The following is a 23,183-nucleotide window of genomic DNA, read 5'->3' as shown; positions in this document are numbered from 1 at the left end:
CCACACTGATTCATGGAAGAGGTGGACAATAAACATGTGTATCAGTGACTGTCAGAGCAGCATAAAGCACATCCACACCCAAATTATTATTCACCAGTTATTGCCAGTTAGTGTCTGCACACTTTATCTGCACCTCTATGCAGCAAAATTAGAACCCATTCTATTTTTGCCTGTCGCCAGAACAAGCTTTGAGTCAATATAACAACAGGAAAGACAATGAGCACAACATCTGTTTTTTCAAAAGAATTAACCAAGACAGACTACGTTTTCTTAAAATTCTAGGTATATTAATGAGTATATGGCTACATTTATACATAAGCACTCAAAATGTATCATTTATAGCCATGAATACACACATAATCCCAAAAAATAAATTTACTTTATTCAGAAAACCTAAGTAATCTGTCAAGGCAGAAGAAGTGAGAGCAATGGACAGAATTTTTTTTTTTTTGAATTTTAGATCTGCAGTATATTTATGTAACACCACTCATCCTTTTTCATCACTGGCTTTATTGTGTGATCTTGAATTCCTCATGCATGCTTCTTGGAGAACCTCTGGGGTTCGCAGCAGAGCGGAGCAGCATGTAGTGTATACCAGGCTGGTCAGGATTGGCTGCGCAGTGTTAAACCAGGGTTAGAGTGTATTATATATTATTGATGTTTTTATTTTATATTTAGTCATTTTTAAAACACCTACAATATCACATGTACATATATCTTTATATAAATGTTATATTGCTTATGGTTATATTTGTATTTACTAACATTTACACCTGGGATGGAGTAGCTTGTCTGCAAAAAAGCAATTTCTCCTCAAGAATCAAAATATATTCTATTCTATTATGTCGTTTAGAGTGTATATATTTTTATAGCATCACAGTGTGTTAGCACAGTGCACTTCAGCAACAAAGCAAACATCTTGTTATTCTGCCACAATTTGAGCTATATTCAATAATAGAGTTGGATAAAACGACATAATGAAACTTTCCAAATTGTCCATAAACTTGTATGTGAGCGCACATTGTATGCATGTTGGAAAATTAATTTCTCTTGCAACTTGTTATTCTAGCTTTTCTTTACAATGATCTTTAATTCAATGTCTTGAATTGTTCAATTCAAGACATTCTAATAAGGATCTTATATGAGAGATCACCTTTAAACATTTGCACAGTTGCTGCCAAGTCCTGTCTTCAATCTGAAATGATTCCTTCTGGCTCTAAACTTCCTATATGCTCTGACTGGTCAAATCTGGTCAAATGTAAAGTAGTTGATAATTTATTAAGGTTTTTTTCAAAACACCTACAATGAAAGTATCATGGCTCTTTCACTTTAATTGAACACACTCTTTTGAAGGTGGTGGGCCAGACTATGAAGCACTTTGTATGCAGGTATGATATCTGAGCAGATAATCATATTGTCCCAATTCATACTTTTATACTTACTTAATATTTTACAATGATGATTTCCAGAGTTTGCAAAGTCTGCTTATAAAATCCTTCTGTTTGCTGTAGCAATACTATTTCTGGTGACTCCTCTCATCTTTAAAAGCTCTTTGAAGAAAATTGGATAATATGATTTACAACATTTAATTTCCCTCTGGGATTAATAAAGTGGTATTGAATTAAACTGGATTGAATTAAACATACCTGATTCCTATAGAAAATTGTTTCTCTCTTTAATTTAAAAAACGCTGATTGCATTCAGTGTTTATACCCGTTCTGTGAGAAACACTTCAGCATTTCAGAGATCCGTGTTCGTCCAGCCCGTTAGCGTGGCTGCTCAGTGTGTTCACTTGGTGTTTGATGTAGGGCCCAGAGGTCATGCTGCAGCTAGGTTACTGATATTTAGAGAAAGTGTCTTGGGATCTTGAACACATTCTCTCAGTTCTGGTTTTCTTCCTCCACCTGATCTGACCTTTCTTCTCCATTATTTGCTCTGTGTCCTGATATATCAGCCTCAAACAGAACTGAACAATGTCTTAGGAATTGAGTGGAGTCTTTAGAACTAATATGGACTAGATTAATGTTGAAATATCCACAGTCAATGAAGCAAAACTTGTCCGAGGAGGTTTTTACCATCACCCCTCTGCGACTCAGTAGATTGAGGAGTTACAGCAAACAGAAATGGGGTAAACCACACAGACTGGCTCTGCCCAGTCATTTCATCAACAACGCCAGATCCATCACCAATAAGCTAGATGAGGTTTGGGTGTCCATTGCCTCCCGCAAGTTAAACAGCTGTGTTATGATCGTCACCATGACAGGACTGGATGATAAAACCCCTGATGTTGTGATGGAGCTTGAGGAGCTGGACAGACAGAGCTGCTCAACATCAGTCCAATTTTTCATATTTGAGCTTTCCTAAAAATTACTTTTCCGTAGGTTACAAAATTAACCTGTAGCAATAATAGCTCACTTTCTATGTTAACCTGAAGAAAAGTTATACAAAAATCTAAAATTATATTCAGCTTAATAATAAAAAGGCATGCTCAGAAATACCCTTGTCTAGCTTATAATTTATATATTCATCTTCAGTCAATTTAATAGATGAACTCTCATCTTGCCCAGACATTTATAGCTTTTGTGTTTATGTTAGCGACAGGATTTGACACCTTCGTTTGTCACACACAGAAACACATCTACCAGCTATGTACCGCCATGATGCGCTCGGCCACCCATTTATTGAACCGGCATGATATGAAATTTATTTTCAACTACAGCCTGGCCCCTGCATTGTTCAGTCTATCTGCTCACCTGTATAAATATATTTGCAGCGCTCTTCCCCGCCCTTCGCTCTGAACGCCGGCCCCTGGGCAGCTGGGATATTAAACTGGACATTATCATCAATCAATAAAATCCTCTAAGACCGAACTTGAAAATTTGACCTTCTGCTGCGAACACTTAGCTTTTGTCAACAACTTATAGGTGGAAGTGAGAGCGCTGCACAATACAAATAATGACCCTGGCGGAACACGGTGCGCTAAATAATAAAACATAACTTAACGAAGTTTCAAGGCAGATAAATTTTCCAAAAGGAATTTTAATAATCAAGGTACTCGAATCAATCGAATGATTGTTACAACCCTAATTAGAGCTACAAAAGGAATGTGAATTATAGGTAGCCAGCTGTATTCTCAGCATCTCTTCTGTGTAAAGAATATGTTCATTAGCTGCTAAATACAGGAACTGTCCAACTGTAATCCTGACTTCTAAAAATGTTTTCACTCTTTGTTTAATGACTTTGTAGCATCTCTTCTGTGTAAAGAATATGTTCATTAGCTGCTAAGTACAGGAACTGTCCAACTGTAATCCTGACTTCTCTATAAACATGTTTTCACTTTTTGTTTAATGACTTTGTGCTGCATTTTTTCTGTGTAGTTTTGATTTATACCCAGCAACAGACTTACTGAGGCAGGTGTTGTGGGTGAAGTCCCGATGGAAGGCGTCGCAGTCCTGCTCCTGATGACCTGTGCCCCTGCAGGTGCACCACAGGCTGATGGTGATGTTGGTGGGGCTGTTGTCGCTATAGTTCGGTGTTACGTCTGAGCCTGTGTTTCGACAGAACACCGGAAGGAAGGGGGATGATAACTGAGATGAAGATTATCCAGGAAGAAAATTGAAGAGGATTTTAACAAATTAGGAATAATATCACCTGATCATTCACAGAGAACAAATGAATCACTTCCAATATGTCTGTGAAAACTACATTAAAGGATCAAGAAAAGGTTGAGGAATTAGGCTGATAATAGCCAGCTGGGGAACAGGAATGATGGCAAAAATAGTAATCAGAAATTGCAGCATTATTCATATTTACCTCAAGAATGCTGAAGTTTTTGTAAAAGCTAAATCGATCTGTCAAACATCCTCCTGATTCAATAAAGTTCAATTTCCTGACTGATTGGTTCAGGCATGGAACAGTCAGATAGAAGAGCTGGTCTGCTGTTGCGCTGGTGGCCTATGATCTGGACAATAAGGCTACATTCATGATGCAGTCCAATTCAGATTTCCTGCCCAAATGCAACTTTTTCACAACAGACTGATTTGCCCAATTCTGATATAGTCACCCTCTAAAAAACCACAATTTGAGCCACTTCCATATGTGGAACTAAATCAGACATGTACCCAAAAGCCATGTTGCAGTTAATTCGCATTTAAGCCAGACATGGTAAATCTGGAAATAAACAATGACTGAAAAAAAATTAGAGTTATGAAAGTCTGTGTTGCTCATGATTCTGACTACACACCTCAACAGAATTGGGGATCAATACCTACTGTGTGAACATAGCCTATCACTCAATGCTCAGCACGGCAAAGATGAGTCATCTATTACAACATAAACTTGTTTCCTATTACTTGTTTGCATGTAGTTGCTATTCATCATGTGTAGTGAATGACAGTGAAGTTGGTATCTTCATGTTTACAGCTTTATGTGGTTTTCTGTATTGTTACTTTGGGAAGGGGGCGTTCAGAGAAATGGGCCCGCCCAGCAGGAAACCATTCACCCAAAGACTACGCCTTCAGTCTCATTTCAGTCTCATCCCCTGAAGAACAGCAATCTGAAGTAGCCTTACCAATGAGGCCCACATAGGACATGAGGCAGCCAATGTAGTTGTCATAGGGACAGCTGGTGACGGTGTGAGATGTCATCTGACAGTTCATGTGGAAATCAGCAAGGCGAGACCTACAGTAACCAGACAAAAATATATCAGTCTTCAACCTACAAATGAAATGCACATGGAGAAATGATAATGGGAGGGGTTGATATGGCCTTGGTCCGTCAACAGAAGGAAGCATGAAGTGCTAAAACGTCCAGGTAGATGGCAGGTGGACTGTGGACTTCAGAAATAGTGGATCAGAACAAGCAGATATGCCTCATCTTCCCATGATTAGTTTTCCCTCTTCTTCAACTCCTGATCTGACTCGTGGTTTTCTATGAATGCTGTGTGTATAGCATTCATAGTCCCCTCTGAGAGATCTATCATTTCTGCTGATGGAGCCAGTCAATGTTAGTTATGTAACTGAGACAAAACCTGAGTCAGCAGTGTTTCTTCACGAGTCCATGGTGCCAGCAAACTGATTCAACCCAATCATCAGATAAAACCTGCTAATTCAGGGTTAATGAAGGTCTCAAACTTATTCAGTATTAGCTAAAATTAGAAACGAATACTATAAAACATGAATGTTTCTGAAATCAGTGTATTGAATCATATCAAACAGTAGGAATCTTTGAAGCAAGTTCCTTATTGTAATTATATTATAACAAAAACCTCGCAGTACAGATTGAATCTTTTTTTTTGTTTGTTTTTTTTTTCCTTTGAAATAAATCAATCAAGTTTATTTGTATAACACATTTCAGCAACAAGGCAGTTCAAAGTGCTTTACATCATAAAAACACAAACTAAAAAGTCATAAAAAAACACCATACAGTGAACAATTAAGAAATAAACAAGCATTACATTTGGACAAGTGCCATCATCAAAATCATCAAGTTTGTTGGTCAATGTTTCATTTATTTTGGTTATAAAGCAACTCTGAACAGGTGGGTTTTTAGTCTAAATTTAAAGGCAGCTGTCAGCTGGTTTCTGGAAGTTTGTTCCAGATTTGTGGTGTATAGAAGCTGAATGCTGCTTCTCCATGTTTGTTTCCAGACCTCTCAGCTCTGGATGGTTGATAAAACATCAGCAGATCTTTAATGTATTATGGTGCTAAACTGTTCAGTGATTGATAAACTAACAGTATTTTACAGTCTATTCTCTCAGTGAAGGACTGTAGAACTGGGTGATGTTCTATCTTCCTGGTTTTAGTCAGAACCCTGGCAGCAGCATTTTGAATTTGATCAATACAAGAAGATATAATTATTTCAGTGTCATACAATAAATTAATCAGGGATAGTTCAATAAGATCTTCAGTAATGAGTTGCATAGCTACGTAGAAAAACTCAGATGGTGAATTACAACCAGCTGACATAAAAAAATAAAAAAACTGAAACCTGGAGAGGTTCGCACTACAACCTGGTACATCAGAAACATTTGAACTGGATCAGGACATCTCCACCTAAAAGAATAATGTCTAAACCCTGCTAAGATATTCTGCTTCATTTGAATCGTTTCTTATCTGACTCTAAACGTTGCCCTTATCTGAAGGTCTAACTTTGACTAGAAAGTAGTTGTTTTGTGACATTGTTGGAGTATAACAGGGTAATAACTAACAAAAGATGAGGTCTTTTAACATATCCTTAGATGTTACTATATGATTAGACTTCCTTAACTGTCACGGGTATGTCTGCATACTAACAGAATATAAACAGATGGAGTACTTGGGTAAATGATTAATATTCAAATAAACAATAAAAATGGCTTCAGAATAGTGCTGGACCTCAGTTAGCAGCTAAATATACAACAAACAGCTGGTGTTGATCTACTGGGTGACATTAAATTGTTGTAGAGGGAAAAAATCACCAAAATGATCTCCATAAATAAGCTGCAGTCAAAGCTCAACTGATGGGACGCCATATGTTGGACATACAACATTAAACCTCTGCAGTCATTTGTTTCTCACTCTGGGTTTTATGTGTGAGCTGGTGAGACATGAGGATGGGATTTATTTAAAAATAGCATCATTGGATGGCATGCAGAAAAGGGCATAAAGTTTAAAACACACAAAGGCAGCCCTTCAGGGTTGTTCAATATTTGCTTTCTGGCGACTAATTACAGTTACTTCATATTGATAAACTGTCCCAGCCTCTAAGGTTTACATAAAATCCCTTATATTGGCCTCAAGATATAAAAACATTTAGCACTTCATGGTTTTATTGTCTATACCAAGGGTGTTCAAAGTGAGGGCCGGGGGCCATTTGCGGTTCTTGCACTGATTTTGTGCACAGACCCCCCTCCCTGACCACAATTCAAGAATAAGTTAAATAAATTCAAACTAAAGTTTATCTTTAAATTAAACTCTACTTAAGCAAATGTTAGATGCAACACAAAAAAGTGATAATCTTTTCCAAGCTTTCTATTTTCATTAGATTTTCATGGTGACTAGGGCCACATCTACTCATCACTTAGGCTTTAAAGGGAAACAATAAACTTTATTTGAGAAATATTTATTTTAGATGTAAAAACAATACAAAAAATACTATAGGCCGTTTGGTTTTTATGGATGTAAATAAATTATTGTCATACAGGCATCGCCATGTTGTTTACTCTGCAGTGCATTCTGGGTAAATGGCATATCCAAGGTTCGATTGTGCTAGCTCCATCCAGCCAAAACATCATTAATCCTCTTCAATTTGAACCAGTAATCGATGGGAATGTAGAAATCACAAGAGGTAATGAAGGTGAGGAGGACCAAACAGAGGAAGAGGACAGAGTTGGCAGAAGGAGCTGGTGTTTGTGTTGTTGCTGTCACCTTCAGCTTCATAAATGAAACAATGAATGACCTGTACCTCTGGTCAGGCTGTGTGATCTGGAATGTAGTTGACATCGTCTGTGTCTGGTGTGGTCTTCGGTCTGGTGTCAGGTCTGTGATTTCACATTTGTTACCAGTGCCAGTGGCAATAGCTTCATTGTCATTTCAAAGATCTTCCGGTGCTGCCTTTCTCATGTTTCTCCCTGCGTCTTTCTCTCACTAGCCAACAGCAGAGGTTTGGCACTTTGTAGATAAAAATTTGGTTTTAGTTAGCTAGGGTAGTGACCACCTGTTAGATCCTTCAACAATTTTGTTCGTATAAACGACTCAAAGTCTTGTGGAGAAAAATGTTGAGAGAGCACAAATGTGGGTCCTTTGGAAATTCAGGTGTGTATCTGAACCTGGATTAAGTCATCATTTCATCTTATTATCATATTGGCTGGGAATCAGAACTCGAACCTGGAAGACAACCATTTATCCAACAAACCACCAACAGAAGGAAAAGTTAGCAGTATGGAAACTCCTGCAGAGTTGACATTCCTCACAATTACCTAAAAAGGAAGATTCAATACAGCCTTAGCAGGATGTGAGACAAGAACAAAACTTGTCGAAATGTATCATCATGATTACATTGTATGTTTATTGCTTCCCTCTATGTGATGCATGTAGAGAAACAACTCAGCCTGCTGAAATCTGCTTCATTTTTGTGTGAAGTCCTTGAGCAAAACATAAAGCTATGGAACAGATGCACAGAAAACTCTCCTGAGCTCGAAATCCTTCAGGAAATAAGGGCTGATTCAAACAGTATTTCAGAAGATTATTTGCATTTCCATTATGTGTGTCCTGCAGGATCCTCTACATGATGCATATGTTAATGCACAAGAAACCGTCACAGCCAATAACTGTGCAGATGCTCAGTTTCATTTACTGCCTGTCCTCTTTTTGTCTGTTTCTCTTTCATCTGTACCTTTCTGCTGCCTTGAGTTTTTCTTGTGTTTTCTTTCTTCCGTTTCAGATTCTGCGTTTTGAAATTGGATGAGATAAAAAAAGGCAGCGTTTGAAACAAGACCTGGTGGAATCAGTTCAGGAGCATTCCAGCCTGTCCAGAGAGGACATGGGATGTTGAAGGTTGGACAGGTGTGAGGTACCAAACAGATGTTCAACATGTGGCAGAGCTCCTCATTTAAACACACATGGCAGAGTTTAGTGTTCACTACAGGCTGCAGATCTGCAGAGTGATATAGACTGACAGGCTTGAGTGAAGACATATAGGTCATTTGGTTGGGGTGTGTGTGTGTGTGGGGGGGGGCGTGCGTGTGTGTGTTTGAGCTATTGGTTGTACTTTATTTGAAGGGCTGTGCATAAGACTTGTGCATTAAAAGTATCATCATTTACCGAATGACAACAGTCACAAACATTAAATTTTCCAGACTGATGCACATCTTTCAAATAAAGTGTTACAGAGCAGCTTTACTGAGGTAAAGTAAAACTACTTAGAGTTACTTAAAAATTTTATTTTTAGAATGAACAAAATAAGATAAAAGCAAGATGACTTTATCAGAATCAACAAGACAGAGTAGCAAAAAATAAAACAAATAAAAACATATCCCAGAAAAATCATATGAACATAGTATTTACATCTTCATATTTTTTTGTTTGTCCACCTTCTTGGGGCTCTGTCGCCCCAGAGCTTCATCCTGTAACTAGTGGGTTGATAGTTTCAATCCCCGCTTTGCTTGTCTCTGTCAGAGGGTGGCGCTGCTGCAGCCTCACCACTGTGGCTACAACGTAGTTTAACCAGCATGTGAATGTGTGTGTGAATGATTGGATGTAGTTTGAAACACTTTGGAGCTCTCTGGACTTGATAAAGTGTTATACAAGTGCAGACCATTTATCATTTTACCATTAAAATTCCATGTGACAGGTTTGGGTGAGGTGGCACCCAAACTGTCTGTTCCTCTAATGCCAAGCTCAGCTGCAGTAGGTTAGAGAAGCATTTTGTTAATAAATGTAAGAAAATTAAACCAGGGAACTAGCATGTCTGCTGATGTCAAGCTTTTCCTTTTAGAGAAATTCCAGAGTTGAAGAGACATTGGAATGGAATCCATAAAAAAATAAACATTTTTAAATAAGTCAAGATTAAAGCTACAAGAGAGAACCAAAGGCCCAGAAGTCGTTGCACTGTGGCAGAGATTTAGAGAGAAAATCCATGACATTCACTAAGAACGTGGATGTTCTTTGTGGAGTCGTTTCAGGAGGTGGAGTGGCCTCCGCCTCATCTCTAGTCCGTCTTCTCCTGTCATCACCACACTGACAGTCATCCAAGACCTCCCCTCCCATCCCATAGGATCAAGCTGACGCTATCCGTTCTGTTTCTCTGTCCCCTCTCTGCTGTACCAGAGCAGTGTGTGTGTTTGTGTGTCTGCCCCGCCTCCATCCAAAGACTGCTGTAACGCTTGCTGAGCCAGTCTTGGAGTTGTTCCGGGGCTTATTTAGATAGATTAAGCCAGGTCCAGTCACAAAGTCTCCAACATTTTCACTAATCCAAAATTTTGCACTTCTGACAACTTAAAGCTTAAACCAGACCAGTCCAGACTGGAACGACCTTCAGGTAGCCAACCTGCCACCTCAGAGTGAAAGATACCAGACAGGAAGTGATGACCCATTCAGACTGAGGCAGATGGAAGAGACTTGGACTGATAGAAGACCAACTGGTCCTGAAGCTGACTCCTAATTAAAGAGTCTTATACAAAATATACTTTTTTGTATACATCATGTTATTTTATTCCCTTATCAAAACCGTACTTTGAGTGTTGCTTAAAATTTTTTCATGGACCTTTGAGAAATCCCTCCATGGCAATTGTTCAGCTGCACTGAATGCCAGGGTGGACCTTGCGGGCCTTTGAGACTCAGCTCCTCTTCAGAGCTGCAGCTTCCAGACTTCTCCTCCCCTGGGACTCCCCCTCTCAGCTCCTTCAGACTAGCCAGCAGCCATTAGCAAACTACTCCTGGAAGAGTGTGACCTACTTCTCCTTGCAACATTGTTAAAAACATTGTTCATGGGCTAGTATAGCAGCCATGTTGTGATGACTTCCTGAAGGCGGAGTGATAGAAAGAGCAGGAGTTTTTAAAGAGACAGAGGCCCAATTTCAATGCGTTAAATCACAGAAATTAAGTAAAATTTATTTTAAGTCAAGTTTGATATAGAAATTCTTTTAACAACTGAAGTTAACATAGTTGATTGTGCTAAAAAAATGGCACAATTTGCCTGGAAACACATGACACTGCCCCTTTAAAGCAAGAGCCTTTAAAGAGGCTTTAAATATTGATCACTGGATCAATATAGAACCTCAGAATAGACCCTAATAGAGTCAGGTGTTCTTCTCCAAACATTTCATATTATTTGTATATTAGTTGCACCAGACTTGTTGGGTAGTGTGTTCACAAATTATATCTGTTGCTCAGGCAACACTGAAACGTGTTGCATGTGATGTAAGGGAAACCGATGACTATTGAAATGAAATTCCATGGAGGCAATGTGAATATTAAAGTTCTCATCACTGAAGGTTGTGGACTCAACTGTGAAGAATGATGAGGTTTATGTGAAGAAGGAAATGTGAACCACACTCTGATGCACTTTGTGTCCGGTTTTGACAAACACACACACTGACACAAACACAAAGAGTGTGTAGAGGGGTTAAAATATTCTCCCTTCAGTCATGTGTCTGTCACACATCAACATTTGTGGTGGAAAAATCAGACTGATAAATCTGCAGAGATTTGTTTAAATGCTTCTAGTGAGATGCCAGAGGAAGTGGCTCAGTTCTGTTCCCCCTGCTGCTGGGCACATCTGCTCAGCTGGCTGAAAACACTTGTCAGTCCAACAAAGGAAAGAAGATATCACATCTGAAAAAAATATCAATAAAAACACATAATCCGTCTTTGATATTAAGGTGACCTGTTTTAAAGATCCAGATGAATAGCTATGTTCTCTTCCTGCCAACACCCCAAACAGACGAATTTACCTAATAATAAGAGCTTCTTATCACTGAAGAATTCTATAAAAAAAACAGAAAAGGAAAAAAGCCTAACACTAGAAAAGTACTTTTGTGGGCATTTAGTTTTATATATCAAAGTTAAAATGGATGTAAATAAATTCTATACATAATATGGTAGTAATACATTATTCTAGAAGCAGCATGAATAAACATGCTTTAAATAAAATGAATTAAATTGTGTTTGGTATTTTTGCGTGAACGTTGTAATGCCCTCCTCCTCTCTGTATTTGACCCAAACTCATAAGTCCCGGTGGGAAGCAGGAGATCTCTGATTTAACTTCCACACCTGCAACAACAGAGATAAACACAACGCAGATGCTCACACACACACTGTGAACTGCAGAACACACACAGCCACAATAACAGTGTGTAGCGTCATTTATCATTTATGACACGCCTGCTGAAATGTTGCAATTATTCATTTGGCATCAACAATAGTGATGTAATTATGATCACAGTATGTTTAAAGTTATCTAATTGTGCTTATCTAATTTGCAGAAGTAGAGCTGTGTAATATTTTTTACAGCTGGGATATACATATATATATATACATATATATATATACACATATATATATATATATGTATATATATATATGTTTTTGCTGAAAGTCTTTTGTTTACAAACCAAGTCGAAGCCTTGTGAGCATCCTGCAGTGTTCTACATGTTTTCATAAATTACTGATAACTAATATATCCTTAAGTTGGTCAAAAATGACCTGCATTCATTTCCTATGGAATTTCATTGAAACATTTGATTCTGTTCAACTGTGAATGACATCAGTAGATATAAGTACTGTACATCTAAAAAGGTTTAATATTGCATAAAAGTGCAATATACAGTATTTTCCCAGTCATCTCAGAAAGTGAAAGTCAAATGTTACCTAGAATCATCACAGTTTTATTTTCCTGTAATTCTGGTAATTTTTATGATTGTGGCCAACAGATGATAAAACCCCAAAATTCAGTGTCTCACAAAATTAGAATACTGTGAAAAAGGTTGTTTGTTGACTCTGTCATCTTTAAAGGGACAGTAAGAAATGGAGGAACAACACAGCCTTCAGTTACTGTTGGCCTGAGCACTGCGCTCCCCAGAGCGACCTCTGACCTTTACTAACAATTGCACTCACCTGTGTACATCTCCTGACACTTGTACTTAAAACATCCATTGGTCTTAGGTGAGACAAAATTTGGGGGCTTTTATTCCTGTAAGCCGGAATCATTAAAATTACAAAAATTAAAGCTTGAAATATTTTAATCTCTATGAAATGACAGTTTCACTTTTTGAGTGAAACTTTTATGCAATATTTCTTGTGTAAATATACAAGGAATATTGCACTTTTACACAGTAGTCTAATTTTTTGGAGATGCAATAGTACAAATGATAATCCTTAACCGATGTGACTAAAATAGCATCAAAATGCATTGATTGTAGCCCAGATTATTTTTGACCTACTTATGGAAGAGTGGAGGGTCCTGCCATTCCTACAGATAAAGATTAAAAACATTCACTACCTCTGGTAATATATTCATGAACACAAAAATGGAACAAATTTATGATTAAGGAATGAATTGGCTCCTGAACAACCTGCTGGTAAATCAGAACTTCTTGTTTGTGTGACTCAGGGATGTTGGTTACCTCCAGATAAAAGAGGAGCACTCCACACATTCCTGACTCAAAGTTAAAGTACACAAGTCACAGAGAAGGAAGAAGTCAAATTCACTTGTCTGATCTGAACAACAGAAGTCAGGCTGAGTCTGAGAATCCTGCCACATACAACCTCTGAGACACCTTCCCTTCTAATTTAAACACTTGAATGCCTCAGCATGTGCTGCTTTTTTCTGAGTGCACTTACATTTTAGATGCAGTGACACTGCATCAAATATTTATTTGAGTCTCCCTGTACACTGAAGCAGAACTCTCCTTAAATATTTCTGTGACACCAAACCAAGGAGAACTTTGAGGTTTTTAATCTGTGAAAATGAAATTCCACTTTTGTACAATCAGAATCAAATGTGAGAAGATAGTGGACTTTATCAGTCCTGGACAAAAAGAAATGTTCCAATTTAGAAAAACTTAGTATGCATGCAGGTCAGTGATGGGCATAGGAATGATCTGATTTGCAAGGAGCTGGTGGAGCCAACAGGTTCTTCCAGGTTCAAAAAGAAATCATGTAGTCTAAAACATCCTGATATCAGGATCATGCAGGTCAACAAAAGCAATGAGTATTTCTGTAAAACTTACAGATGGGGAAAATAAGAAGTTGGAGAGTAACGGTGAACTAATACACATAGGATAAAATGACAGAAATAGTTATTAAAATGGAAATCCAAAAGTGCAGGCAGCTGAACAGCAGAGGATAAAACAGCATCAAGCCGACTGGGAGGACAGAGCAAACTGGGTAAACTGGGAAAAATCGGGATCAATAACATGCTGGTGAAACTATTAGAAAAGTGTAAAAATGACTATAACATGATGGAATATTTATAAACACAAAATAAATGCATGTACACCATAAAAAAATCCAGAGTGCTGTGGTTGTATTGTTTACCTTTTCCAGGACAGAGTGTGTGAATTCAGCTGATACCAGCAGAGCTGTCAGCGAACACATTTCTCCCAGAATGCAAAGCTGTCCATCTGCTGTCAGATACCCTGAAGCTGAGCTGAATGTCTGATTTAACACCTGATGCAGTTACAAACCGCCAATCATCTGCCAGCATGACAGCTGGTTACCATAGAGACCCAGCATGGATCAGTGGACAGACATTACTGCTGACCAAGGAGTCATACCAGTGTTTATGCCTGTCATTATTCAACCACTTAAATATTTAACTTCAATTATGACAGTAGTTCATTTTAATGCATTGACATTCACCAGAATGTGTAATTGAAAGCAAAGTGCAGACATTTAGTGCAGCGGTGAAAACCTGCAGTGTGTGGGGGTGTGTGGGCGTGTGTGTGTGTGTGTGTGGTGCTCTGAACAAATGTAAAGGGTTAGTGTGCACAGCGTGTGTGCAGCCTGTGCCATCACACACACTCCAGGAACAATGTTTTTGTAATGGGTATGAGGTGACCCTCACAGACCTTCAGCAGGGTCGGATGAAGAACTTTACATCTAATAGACTTGTTGGAAGTTTCCATCAAGACGCATCTGGCAAATGCAAGGATTTATATGTATCGACTTCCTTATGACCTCCATCAAACAACGCACGTCGCTCTAACAACGCCGCTGTGCATGCAAACACTCTGCCCCGCGCGCTGAGGCATGCTGAGCTAAACTGCTTTTCCAAAGCTGATGGCGGCGGCGCGGGGAGCTGGTGATGAGTGTGTTTTAAGGCGAGGGAGCCAATCTAGTGACGGCAGCGCTCCATTACACGGTCACTGAGGTGAGGTGGTGGCGTGATGGAAATAGCAGCCTCTTTTCTGTAGGTCACAGAGGACGGTGGTAACACAGCAGCTCCGCTCACTTTCTCTCAGGGTGTGTGTGTATGCGTGTGTGTGGGAGGGGGAATTTACACAAAGACATCCTCTGATTCGTCTCATTTCCTCTGTGCTCATCTGAAAGTGTCCTGTTGGTTCACAGGAGCGATGACGAGCAGCAGATACATTTTTAACATGAGGATGAAGGCAAAGTGTTCATGTGACCGGAGCAGGAGAAGAAGAAAAGGGGCGAGCAAGGGCAAAATACCCTGATGCTGAGTAAGAGCGGCAACCAGCAGCTCATAAGCTATGCAAATATGTAAATTTGCAAATTAGCAGGCGCACTGTGGGACTGTTAGTTAAAGACAACATGGAGTCAAACTGGTGGAGCTGATTGCCAAACAGACCGATGTGAACTCACACACAGCTCAGGAGAAAACAAGGTCAAACATGTCAACACACTGCAGGCATCATCCAATCACTGCAATGACATCATCAGTTAAAGAGCAACATCCATCCATCCATCCATCCATCCATCATTGCACAATTTGACATGTTTAATGGCCTCTAAATTTGATAATTTTAATTTATCACACCTTAAACCTTTTTAAAAGCCCACCGATTCCCTGCAGAAGAGCTTCAGGGACCATAACAAGTCGGGTTCATCGTTGGGTAGAGTTTAGGTCAGATCCCCATCTGGGTCAAAATAATTTGCTTGTTGGTCAGGTTGGGCTCTGGCTTCTGTGCAACGTTTAATACATCCAGAACAGAGGAAACCCAACAAGAATCCTCAATATAAGGTTGTGTTAGTCTAATTATTCTAGTCTAAGTAGAGGAGTTGGCAGCTTATCCAGCTGAGGAAAGAAAGTAAGGTACAGATGTTCATTAGACTGTAACAAGCTGCACCGCTCTGCCCTGCTCAGCTCCTGTAAATCACACATCCCTGATGATCTGCACCCCCATCACCAGCTACAAAGCAACAGCAGAGCTTAAATAAAAGCTAAAAATGGGAGATATTACACCATTTATTCAAATTATGGTCTAAAAACATAAATCTTCCTTCTTTCAGGCTCTGTTAAAGTTAATAAGTCAGGATCAGGCTTGGACACTATGTCTAGAGGTTGGATGTTTTTCACCCACTCTCCTTGGGTGTCATTTCCAGATGTCTAATAGTGCTGTGTTCATCTGTTTAAGCAGTTAAACAAATACCATGGGAATGTCCTGACCTCATAGTGTTCAGGAAGGAAATGTGTTCTGGCTCCCAGAGATGAATGTGGTCTACCCTTGAACAAAAGCAAAATCCCTGGTGTAGATGATGCCACTGAAGCTGTTAAGAAAATAAAGTCCTGCACTGACATGGACTAAAAGCCACTCAGTGAGGAAGAGGTCATCACTTCAAAAGCTGCATAAAAAGCCAGAATTCTATTTGTAAATTCACACAAAAAAAGACTCATTTCTGGAGACATGTCTAGTAGTCTGGTGAAACTAAAATTTTTAAGCTTAGTCATAAAAACCATTTTCATATTGGGAAAAAAGAAGGGGAAGGTTGGTAAAACTAACATCATTCCAAACTGTAAAGTAAGGGAGTGGCAGCATCATGCTGTGTAAATGTTTTGCTGTAGAATTGACTTGATGACCTTCATGAACAGAACAGCATCTTGCAGCGCTCGCTGTTCCAGCTTCTGACTCAGGCAGGACTGCCTGTCTGACTGAGATGGTTTTCTGACAAAGTTGTACAAAGCTGTACCGCTGTAACTAACAGAAAAATTACTGTGTCGTGATCTGTGTTTTTCTGTGCGTTTATTTTGAGTTTTTTGTGTCTCTGAGTCTCCGTGTTATCCTGTCTTCCCCTTGATTGTTCCCTGGTGTGTCTCGTTTCCTTGATTACCCTCTGTGTATTTAACTCCACCTGTGTTCCTTGTTCCTCGTCGGGTCCTCGTCGAATGTCCTCAGTCAGTAGCGTCAGTCCATTCATTTGCTCCATTGCTACCTGTGTTGAGCCATTTGTTTTCGGCTCAGCAGTGCTGCCGGGGTTTTGGACTTTTTGGATTTCTGTTTGCTTATTCTCAAGATTAAAATCATCATTTTCATTTCTACCTGGGTCTACAGCGTCTGCCTCACCACCTCACATCGCACCTCATGACATACTGTTCATCCTGAGGAGCCCAGCACGGCTAAATATTGCAGAACTAAATAAATTTACACAAAAATGTCAAAATTTGCACAGGAATATACTGTATATTTAGAAACCTAAATAACCTATTTAGAGAGTTTATTAGCAACTTTGGATGCAATGATGCACTTTACATCTGATAGAAAATAAGCAAAGGCAGATAAACATTTAAAAATTTCAAAAGAAATATTACTACAAATATAGTGTGAATATTTTTCAATATGCAATTTCATTTTTAAATGTAAATAAAATTATTATTAAAAGGAAATAATATTTATTAATTGTATAAATGTTCCTAATTTAAATATAAAAAGTTTGAAGGAAATTAATTTAAAGTCTAAATTAGGTTTGGGTATTAATCATTTTGTGCTTATCAGATACCTGTTGTGTATCTGTCCAGATAATAGACAGATCCCTGCAGATCAGAATGGCATCCAGGTTCCATCAGAACTCCAAACCCAACAACTTTAAGAATAATAGCACACTGAGCAATGTGGCTTCCACATCCTCCATTGGTGTCAGTCAGGTCAAACTACTTTTCAGTTTGGGACTGCTCAACTATATGACTATATTTACAGATCCCACCTACAACAGCTAGGAAAACCACCTGAACTGTACAGAGTAGAGCTAAATCAGCTACTTTTTTTCTTTTAATTGTGATCCACATCTTACTGCCATAAGTGACGGTTGGAACTGAGCAGAAGATCTAGAGCATTGTTTTTTTTCCTCACATCAACGAAACAGAGCAGCATCACTGCAGAGGAGGTTCCAATCTATCTACCCATCTCCCCCTCTGTGCCGCTACCATACATGAGTGACCGAGACGCTTCACTTCATTGGTGTAAAGTTTGGGAATAAACATCATTGTTTTCTGATCCCCTTGAAAGATGGCTCAGTTTTAGCAGGCAGCATGACTGTGACAACTCCAGGTCAGAGGCAGAACCAGATTCTCTCACATTGTCCTTTTCTGAACTGTTGTCATTCAGTAATGACTGAACACTTTTTTTCTCTGCTCACAAGAGGCAGCAACTGCGCCTCAGTCCTCCGGTAATTGTGTGGGAGTGCTGCAGACATCTCCTCAAGGTAATCAGCAGGCACTTCTGGCAGATCACCCTCCTTTAGTTGTGTGGACAGACAAAGTCAAAAAATCTATTAAATCAACTGTGAAAAGTTTAATGTCATCTTGAAAAGGGCTTCCTCTCTTCACTGAGTGAGGACGTCTCAAAGTCCGGCCTGCATTCCCTGCATGGATTCTCAGATCTGTTTCATCAGGTTTCATTTACAGATGAGTTTTAGGTGAATTATGTCTGTAAATCTCTGTTACTTCACAGTAAGAAAATCTACCATAAATTAAACTGTCACAACTTGATTATAAATTCCAATGTTTCCGATTTCTCCAATAGGAGAAATTCTGCACTTTGCACGTCCAGATAATAGATAGACCTGCATCATACCACAATATTTATTATGGGACAAGCACAGAGACAATATACTTTATCAATTTAGCATGGGGCACTTTTGGTAAATCCAACATCATTATTATCAGTGGCATATTTTAGCACAGCTTAGAACCATGTATTACAACCAGATCACAGTCATTTCCTCAACTTTCCATCCAACCTGCACAATACAGCCGCTAAAGCAGAGCTTCAGCTGGATTAGTATCCACAGACAGGCTGTTCTACAATACCTTCAGTGTCTACTTATTCATAATTGTGTCGTTGGGTTAACAGGTTGAGGACAGCATTCTAGACGCCGTGACGCCCTTCAGCTCCTCATTAGGGACCTGAGCAGGAAGCAGGTTATCCGTCTGCAGAGGGACGAGCAGTGAGTAGCCAAACACTGACCACCAGGGAACATTCTGAACAGATCCCCAAGCCTCATCATCTGGTAATAACAATTAGAATATATATTTTTATATTGATACCTCTAAAGACTGTCAAGGTCACCTTACATTAGGAAATTCTCAAAATAAAAAAATTTCAATGTAGTGAAAGTTGTAGATGGAAAACAGTGATCATTTAGGATAGACAAGTCCACAGTCTTAATCAACTGTCAGGGTCAATGTGCTATTATTATTATTATTATTATTATTATTATTATTATTATTATTATTATTACGGACTGCTTGAAAACAGACAGATGAGTAAATTACCACAAACTGAAACAAAACCCTCAGCATCACTCAAAGAGCCCTGATCCATTGAACTATCTCCATTCTGCCGTTACTCTCAAACAAGATGTCAAGAAAGTTGAGCGGATTTCTTTAGATGCAGAGATTCATCCCTGGCCCAGAGGGAGCACTGCTGCTTTTCCCAGTTTAGGACCACAGCCTCAGCCTTATTAGAACCAACAGATGCCTTCTCTGCTCCATACAGGCTGAACTGCTGCAGTGCTTGTTGATGGTCATCAATGTCCATACCGACAATGAGACCCTAAGCTTTCCTAAGCAAAACACGCTGCTGTGTGCTGCTATTGTGTTCTCTTTGAATACACATGTCAGATTTTTTACGTTTCTAATTGAAAATACAAAATGAACTGAAATACATCCATGTGCCCAAAAACTCCCACAGGTTCTCCCACATGTTGCACCTCTATAATATCATAACAATTGTTGTGGGATAATATGGCAAGGATAAGTATTGGGCCTTGTCAGCACACAAGGACAGAATTCAAATCCCCATGACTCCATCAGTGAGTCTGTAAGGGTAACGATGGTCCATTGTCTCATGAACAAGGTGAAGGTCATACTGCTCCTCAAAAATAAAACATAATTGATGCTCTAAAATAATTTATTCTTGTCATCTTAAACCATTTTCATTACATTTGGCTGTGTATTAGACATTGCTTCTTGGAGAAGAAAGAGTTAGCTGCTTTCATTAGCAGACAAAGTATATCTTGAGAATTTGTACATTAAATCAACTTTAATGAATTATCATAAAACTTTTATGGGGAACTGTTCAGCGATTATCAGGACTAGATGTGTTTGGAGCACTGCAGAAAAACTATGTAAAAAGTGTTTTTTTCTGAGACAGTCTAAAAACTTGGAAATTTTACATTTCATAAACTGCCACATTATTGCAGATGGCAATGATGAAAAGGGCGGCAAACGACATTTTAACCACATGACCTTCAACTCCAACTCCAGCCTCGGCCTCGAGTGAAGGGTCGCGGTAGGGGGAATGTAGACCCAAAGGCAACAGGCTTTCTGAGAGTCGAGGGGTCTCTTCAGAGTGACCTATTAACCTCCCTGAGCGAAAGCTTGTTGACCGTCTGGCCATGTTGGAGAATAAGATATCTGCTATCAGGTCTGACATGACTGCAGAGGGTTTGGAGCTGAAAAAATACAGAGAAACGGTCTCAACTGTCTAACAAACACAGAATAGTGTAGTTAAGAATATGGTAGAAAGTCTTCCATAGTTCTACAGGAGTTCTACACATTCAAAACGAAGTGAAACACCACACTGCAGCAGAAGATCATCTAGAGCAGGGGTGCCCTATACGCCCATCTTAGGAAGCTTTTGAGGCGATCTGGGCAGTTGGGAACCTGGTAAAACTACACTTTGCTTCATCCAGAGCATCTGGGCCCTCAGCTGTTGAGGAATGATTGCTCCATTGAGGTGTGGCGTGTGTTGAGGTTTGTCAAAGTTAAAGTGAGGGATGTGAGAAGCTTGATTGAGAAGGTTTGAATGGTTTGGGTTGAAAGGACAGCAGCAAGCACCCAGAATATGTGAGAATATAGTTATTTAGTTGGAGAACTAAAAATCGGTTGTCAAACAATGAGGTTTAGGATGATAATACTGTTCACACCCTAATTGAACCTTCTCAAGTGGAACGTTGACAGTACTGCTATTTCATTCTGCTTTTATTGAAGATTAGCAACAGGTGTGACGTAGGCTCTACTTAATATGCTAATGAACTTCTTTGTAAAAAAAAACAAACAAAAGAAACGAAACGAAAAAAAACTTTTCTTGCTGTCCGTAAGTTCCTTATGCATTACTCCTTACAGTGATTGTATTTAATTACTGTGTGTGTCAGTCAGAGTGATTCCCCGCAGCTGCGTCGTCCTGCCTGCTCTCAGCCTCAGCAGGAGCTGGACACCCTCCTGCGCCGGAAAGTCCCCACAGACCTGTAGGATTTATGCAGCTCTTCAAAACCCATTTGAGGTTAATGGGGGCTAAAAGTTGAAGGAGTTTACTTTGAGCTTCCTTTTCCAGACAATAAAACATGAGTCATGCTCCACACTCAGGGCGAAGCTGTTATCTGTCACACGGGGCTTTGTTGTCTACCTGAAGGGAGCCGCTCATGTTGGTTTGGGAACGAATGAGCATCTGCTTTTAGCTTCCTCTTCTGCCTATCACTCATCTGTTTCCATTAAAAATATCCACTCTGAGCAAAAAACACAAAGCAATGTTAAATGCCGAACACAACACACACATTCATTTAAGCACAAAGGAGAAAAACACACTAACAGCAGCACAGCTGGCAATTTAAGCTAACTCCTTCAGTTGTGCTTTCATCATTCTGTCTTCTTTACTTAAGGACTGGAAACAACATGTGATGCTAAAAACACAAATTCAAATTCAGATGTATTGACTATCATTATAGAGATAAAACGATTGATCAAACTAATCATTATGAATCGATTATTGAAATAATCTTCAATGTAATTTAGTAATCAATTGATTGTTAACTGGAAAACACAGACTCAAATAGGACCATTTGTTGAAAGAACACACTCAGAGCAATAATTATTCTAAAACTGTACAAAAAAATACGTATTTTTACATGAAGAAAAATAAAAAATCTTTATTTTGGTAAATATTTTCTACCCAAAAAAACATACAGGTGTGACTTCCTGTCACATCTGTACGGCTAAGGGAAGGTCAAGCTTCAGAATTTGCAAAACCAAAATATTCTGTTCAGCATCTTTGGTTATCTGTTACTAATTGATTAGTCAAAAAATAATGACCAGATCAGCCCTGAACTGTATTGATAAGTCAAGCAGAAAAGGTGCAGCTTGTCACAAGTTGGTGTCAGCAGGTTTAATTTAGCTGCAGATGAATCCTTTGCCACAAATGATCAAGTGTTCAATAATAATGCAGTTAGTCAATGCATTATTTTCTTATTAAGAGAGGAATTGAAACTTTAGTTTATTTGTTTTTTTGTTGTTGTTTTTCTTTTTACGTTTTTCTAATATTGTAAAAACACAACTGAAGCGGTAAAATAAAAAGTCTGCCGAATGTGCCAGTTTTTTTGTTTTTTTTTATCTGATTAGATTAAAATGATAGTTTTTTTCTGCCTTAGTCTCAACCTTACACTAGAACTATGTTCAGCCATAGTTTGTTCTTTGCGATACATGTGCTCAGATCAGATGTCTGTTTCCAACAGGATTGTATTTGAGTGCTAAGTATCCACTGTAACTCTTATCAGAGCTGTTTCATATGTTGCACATCGTTCAATAGACGTTGCAGTACCAATAAGTCAGTTTCACTGAATTGTCTCTACGGTAACACCAGCAACTGCGTACAACTGTGAGATTTTAATGTCCAAAGCTCTTCAGCACCCAAAAACATGGCTGACATTCTTTTCCACGCTGTAGTTCTGACTGTAGTTATTGTGTTCTGTGTGAGGTCTGTGGAGTTTTGCTGTGGGAGTGGGTGGGCCCTGAGGAACACCTGTCAGGTACGTTTCCTGGTTCTCCACACAAGCTCTGCTACATTTAACTTCATTCTTATTTTATTCTTTTATTTATTCAGTTAAAACAACTTGAATAAATAAACCCAATCAAAAGGGAAAATATATATTTTTTAAATATCTATTAGAAGGTAAGATTTATTATTATTCTGTGACATAATAGGCAATATTCATTAAAATAAATAAATATGTGGACGTGTTAACAGCCCCATCACTCAGCTTAAAGTGGCTGTTGAATGTGATGGACCCCCTTGCTGTGCAAGATTATAGTTTACTTTTGCTGAATTTGACTTTAATATTCAATCAAGCTCTACATATGTAACAATAGGAAAATCAAATGTGGATGTTAAGTCTTTTAGGAACTCCTTTCAGGCAGAACAGCATGTTGGATTGTTACTCACACCATCAGAATCTTGGCTGGTCTTTATG

The 23,183-nt window shown here is 38.9% G+C and overlaps 1 protein-coding gene across 2 annotated transcripts in view; it reads right to left on the bottom strand.

Moving 5' to 3' along the window:
• Window positions 1-23,183, bottom strand: part of gfra2b (GDNF family receptor alpha 2b) — a 116,294-nt gene that overhangs the window by 18,581 nt on the left and 74,530 nt on the right. For both annotated transcript variants that reach the window (XR_003596529.1, XM_028025523.1), the window contains exons 6-7: window positions 4,571-4,680; window positions 3,407-3,547 (exon numbers count right to left, since the gene is read on the bottom strand). Coding sequence is in view for 1 of the 2 variants with exons in the window: in XM_028025523.1 (XP_027881324.1) it covers window positions 3,407-3,547; window positions 4,571-4,680 (251 nt within the window). In the remaining variant the exon portion in view is untranslated. The remainder of the gene's footprint in view (window positions 1-3,406; window positions 3,548-4,570; window positions 4,681-23,183) is intronic.

Source organism: Xiphophorus couchianus, chromosome 8, assembly GCF_001444195.1.
Source record: "Xiphophorus couchianus chromosome 8, X_couchianus-1.0, whole genome shotgun sequence".
In the NCBI taxonomy this organism is placed as follows: domain Eukaryota; kingdom Metazoa; phylum Chordata; class Actinopteri; order Cyprinodontiformes; family Poeciliidae; genus Xiphophorus; species Xiphophorus couchianus.
Note: the sequence above shows the minus strand (reverse complement) of the source record. Positions and strands in the feature narration are given on the sequence as shown.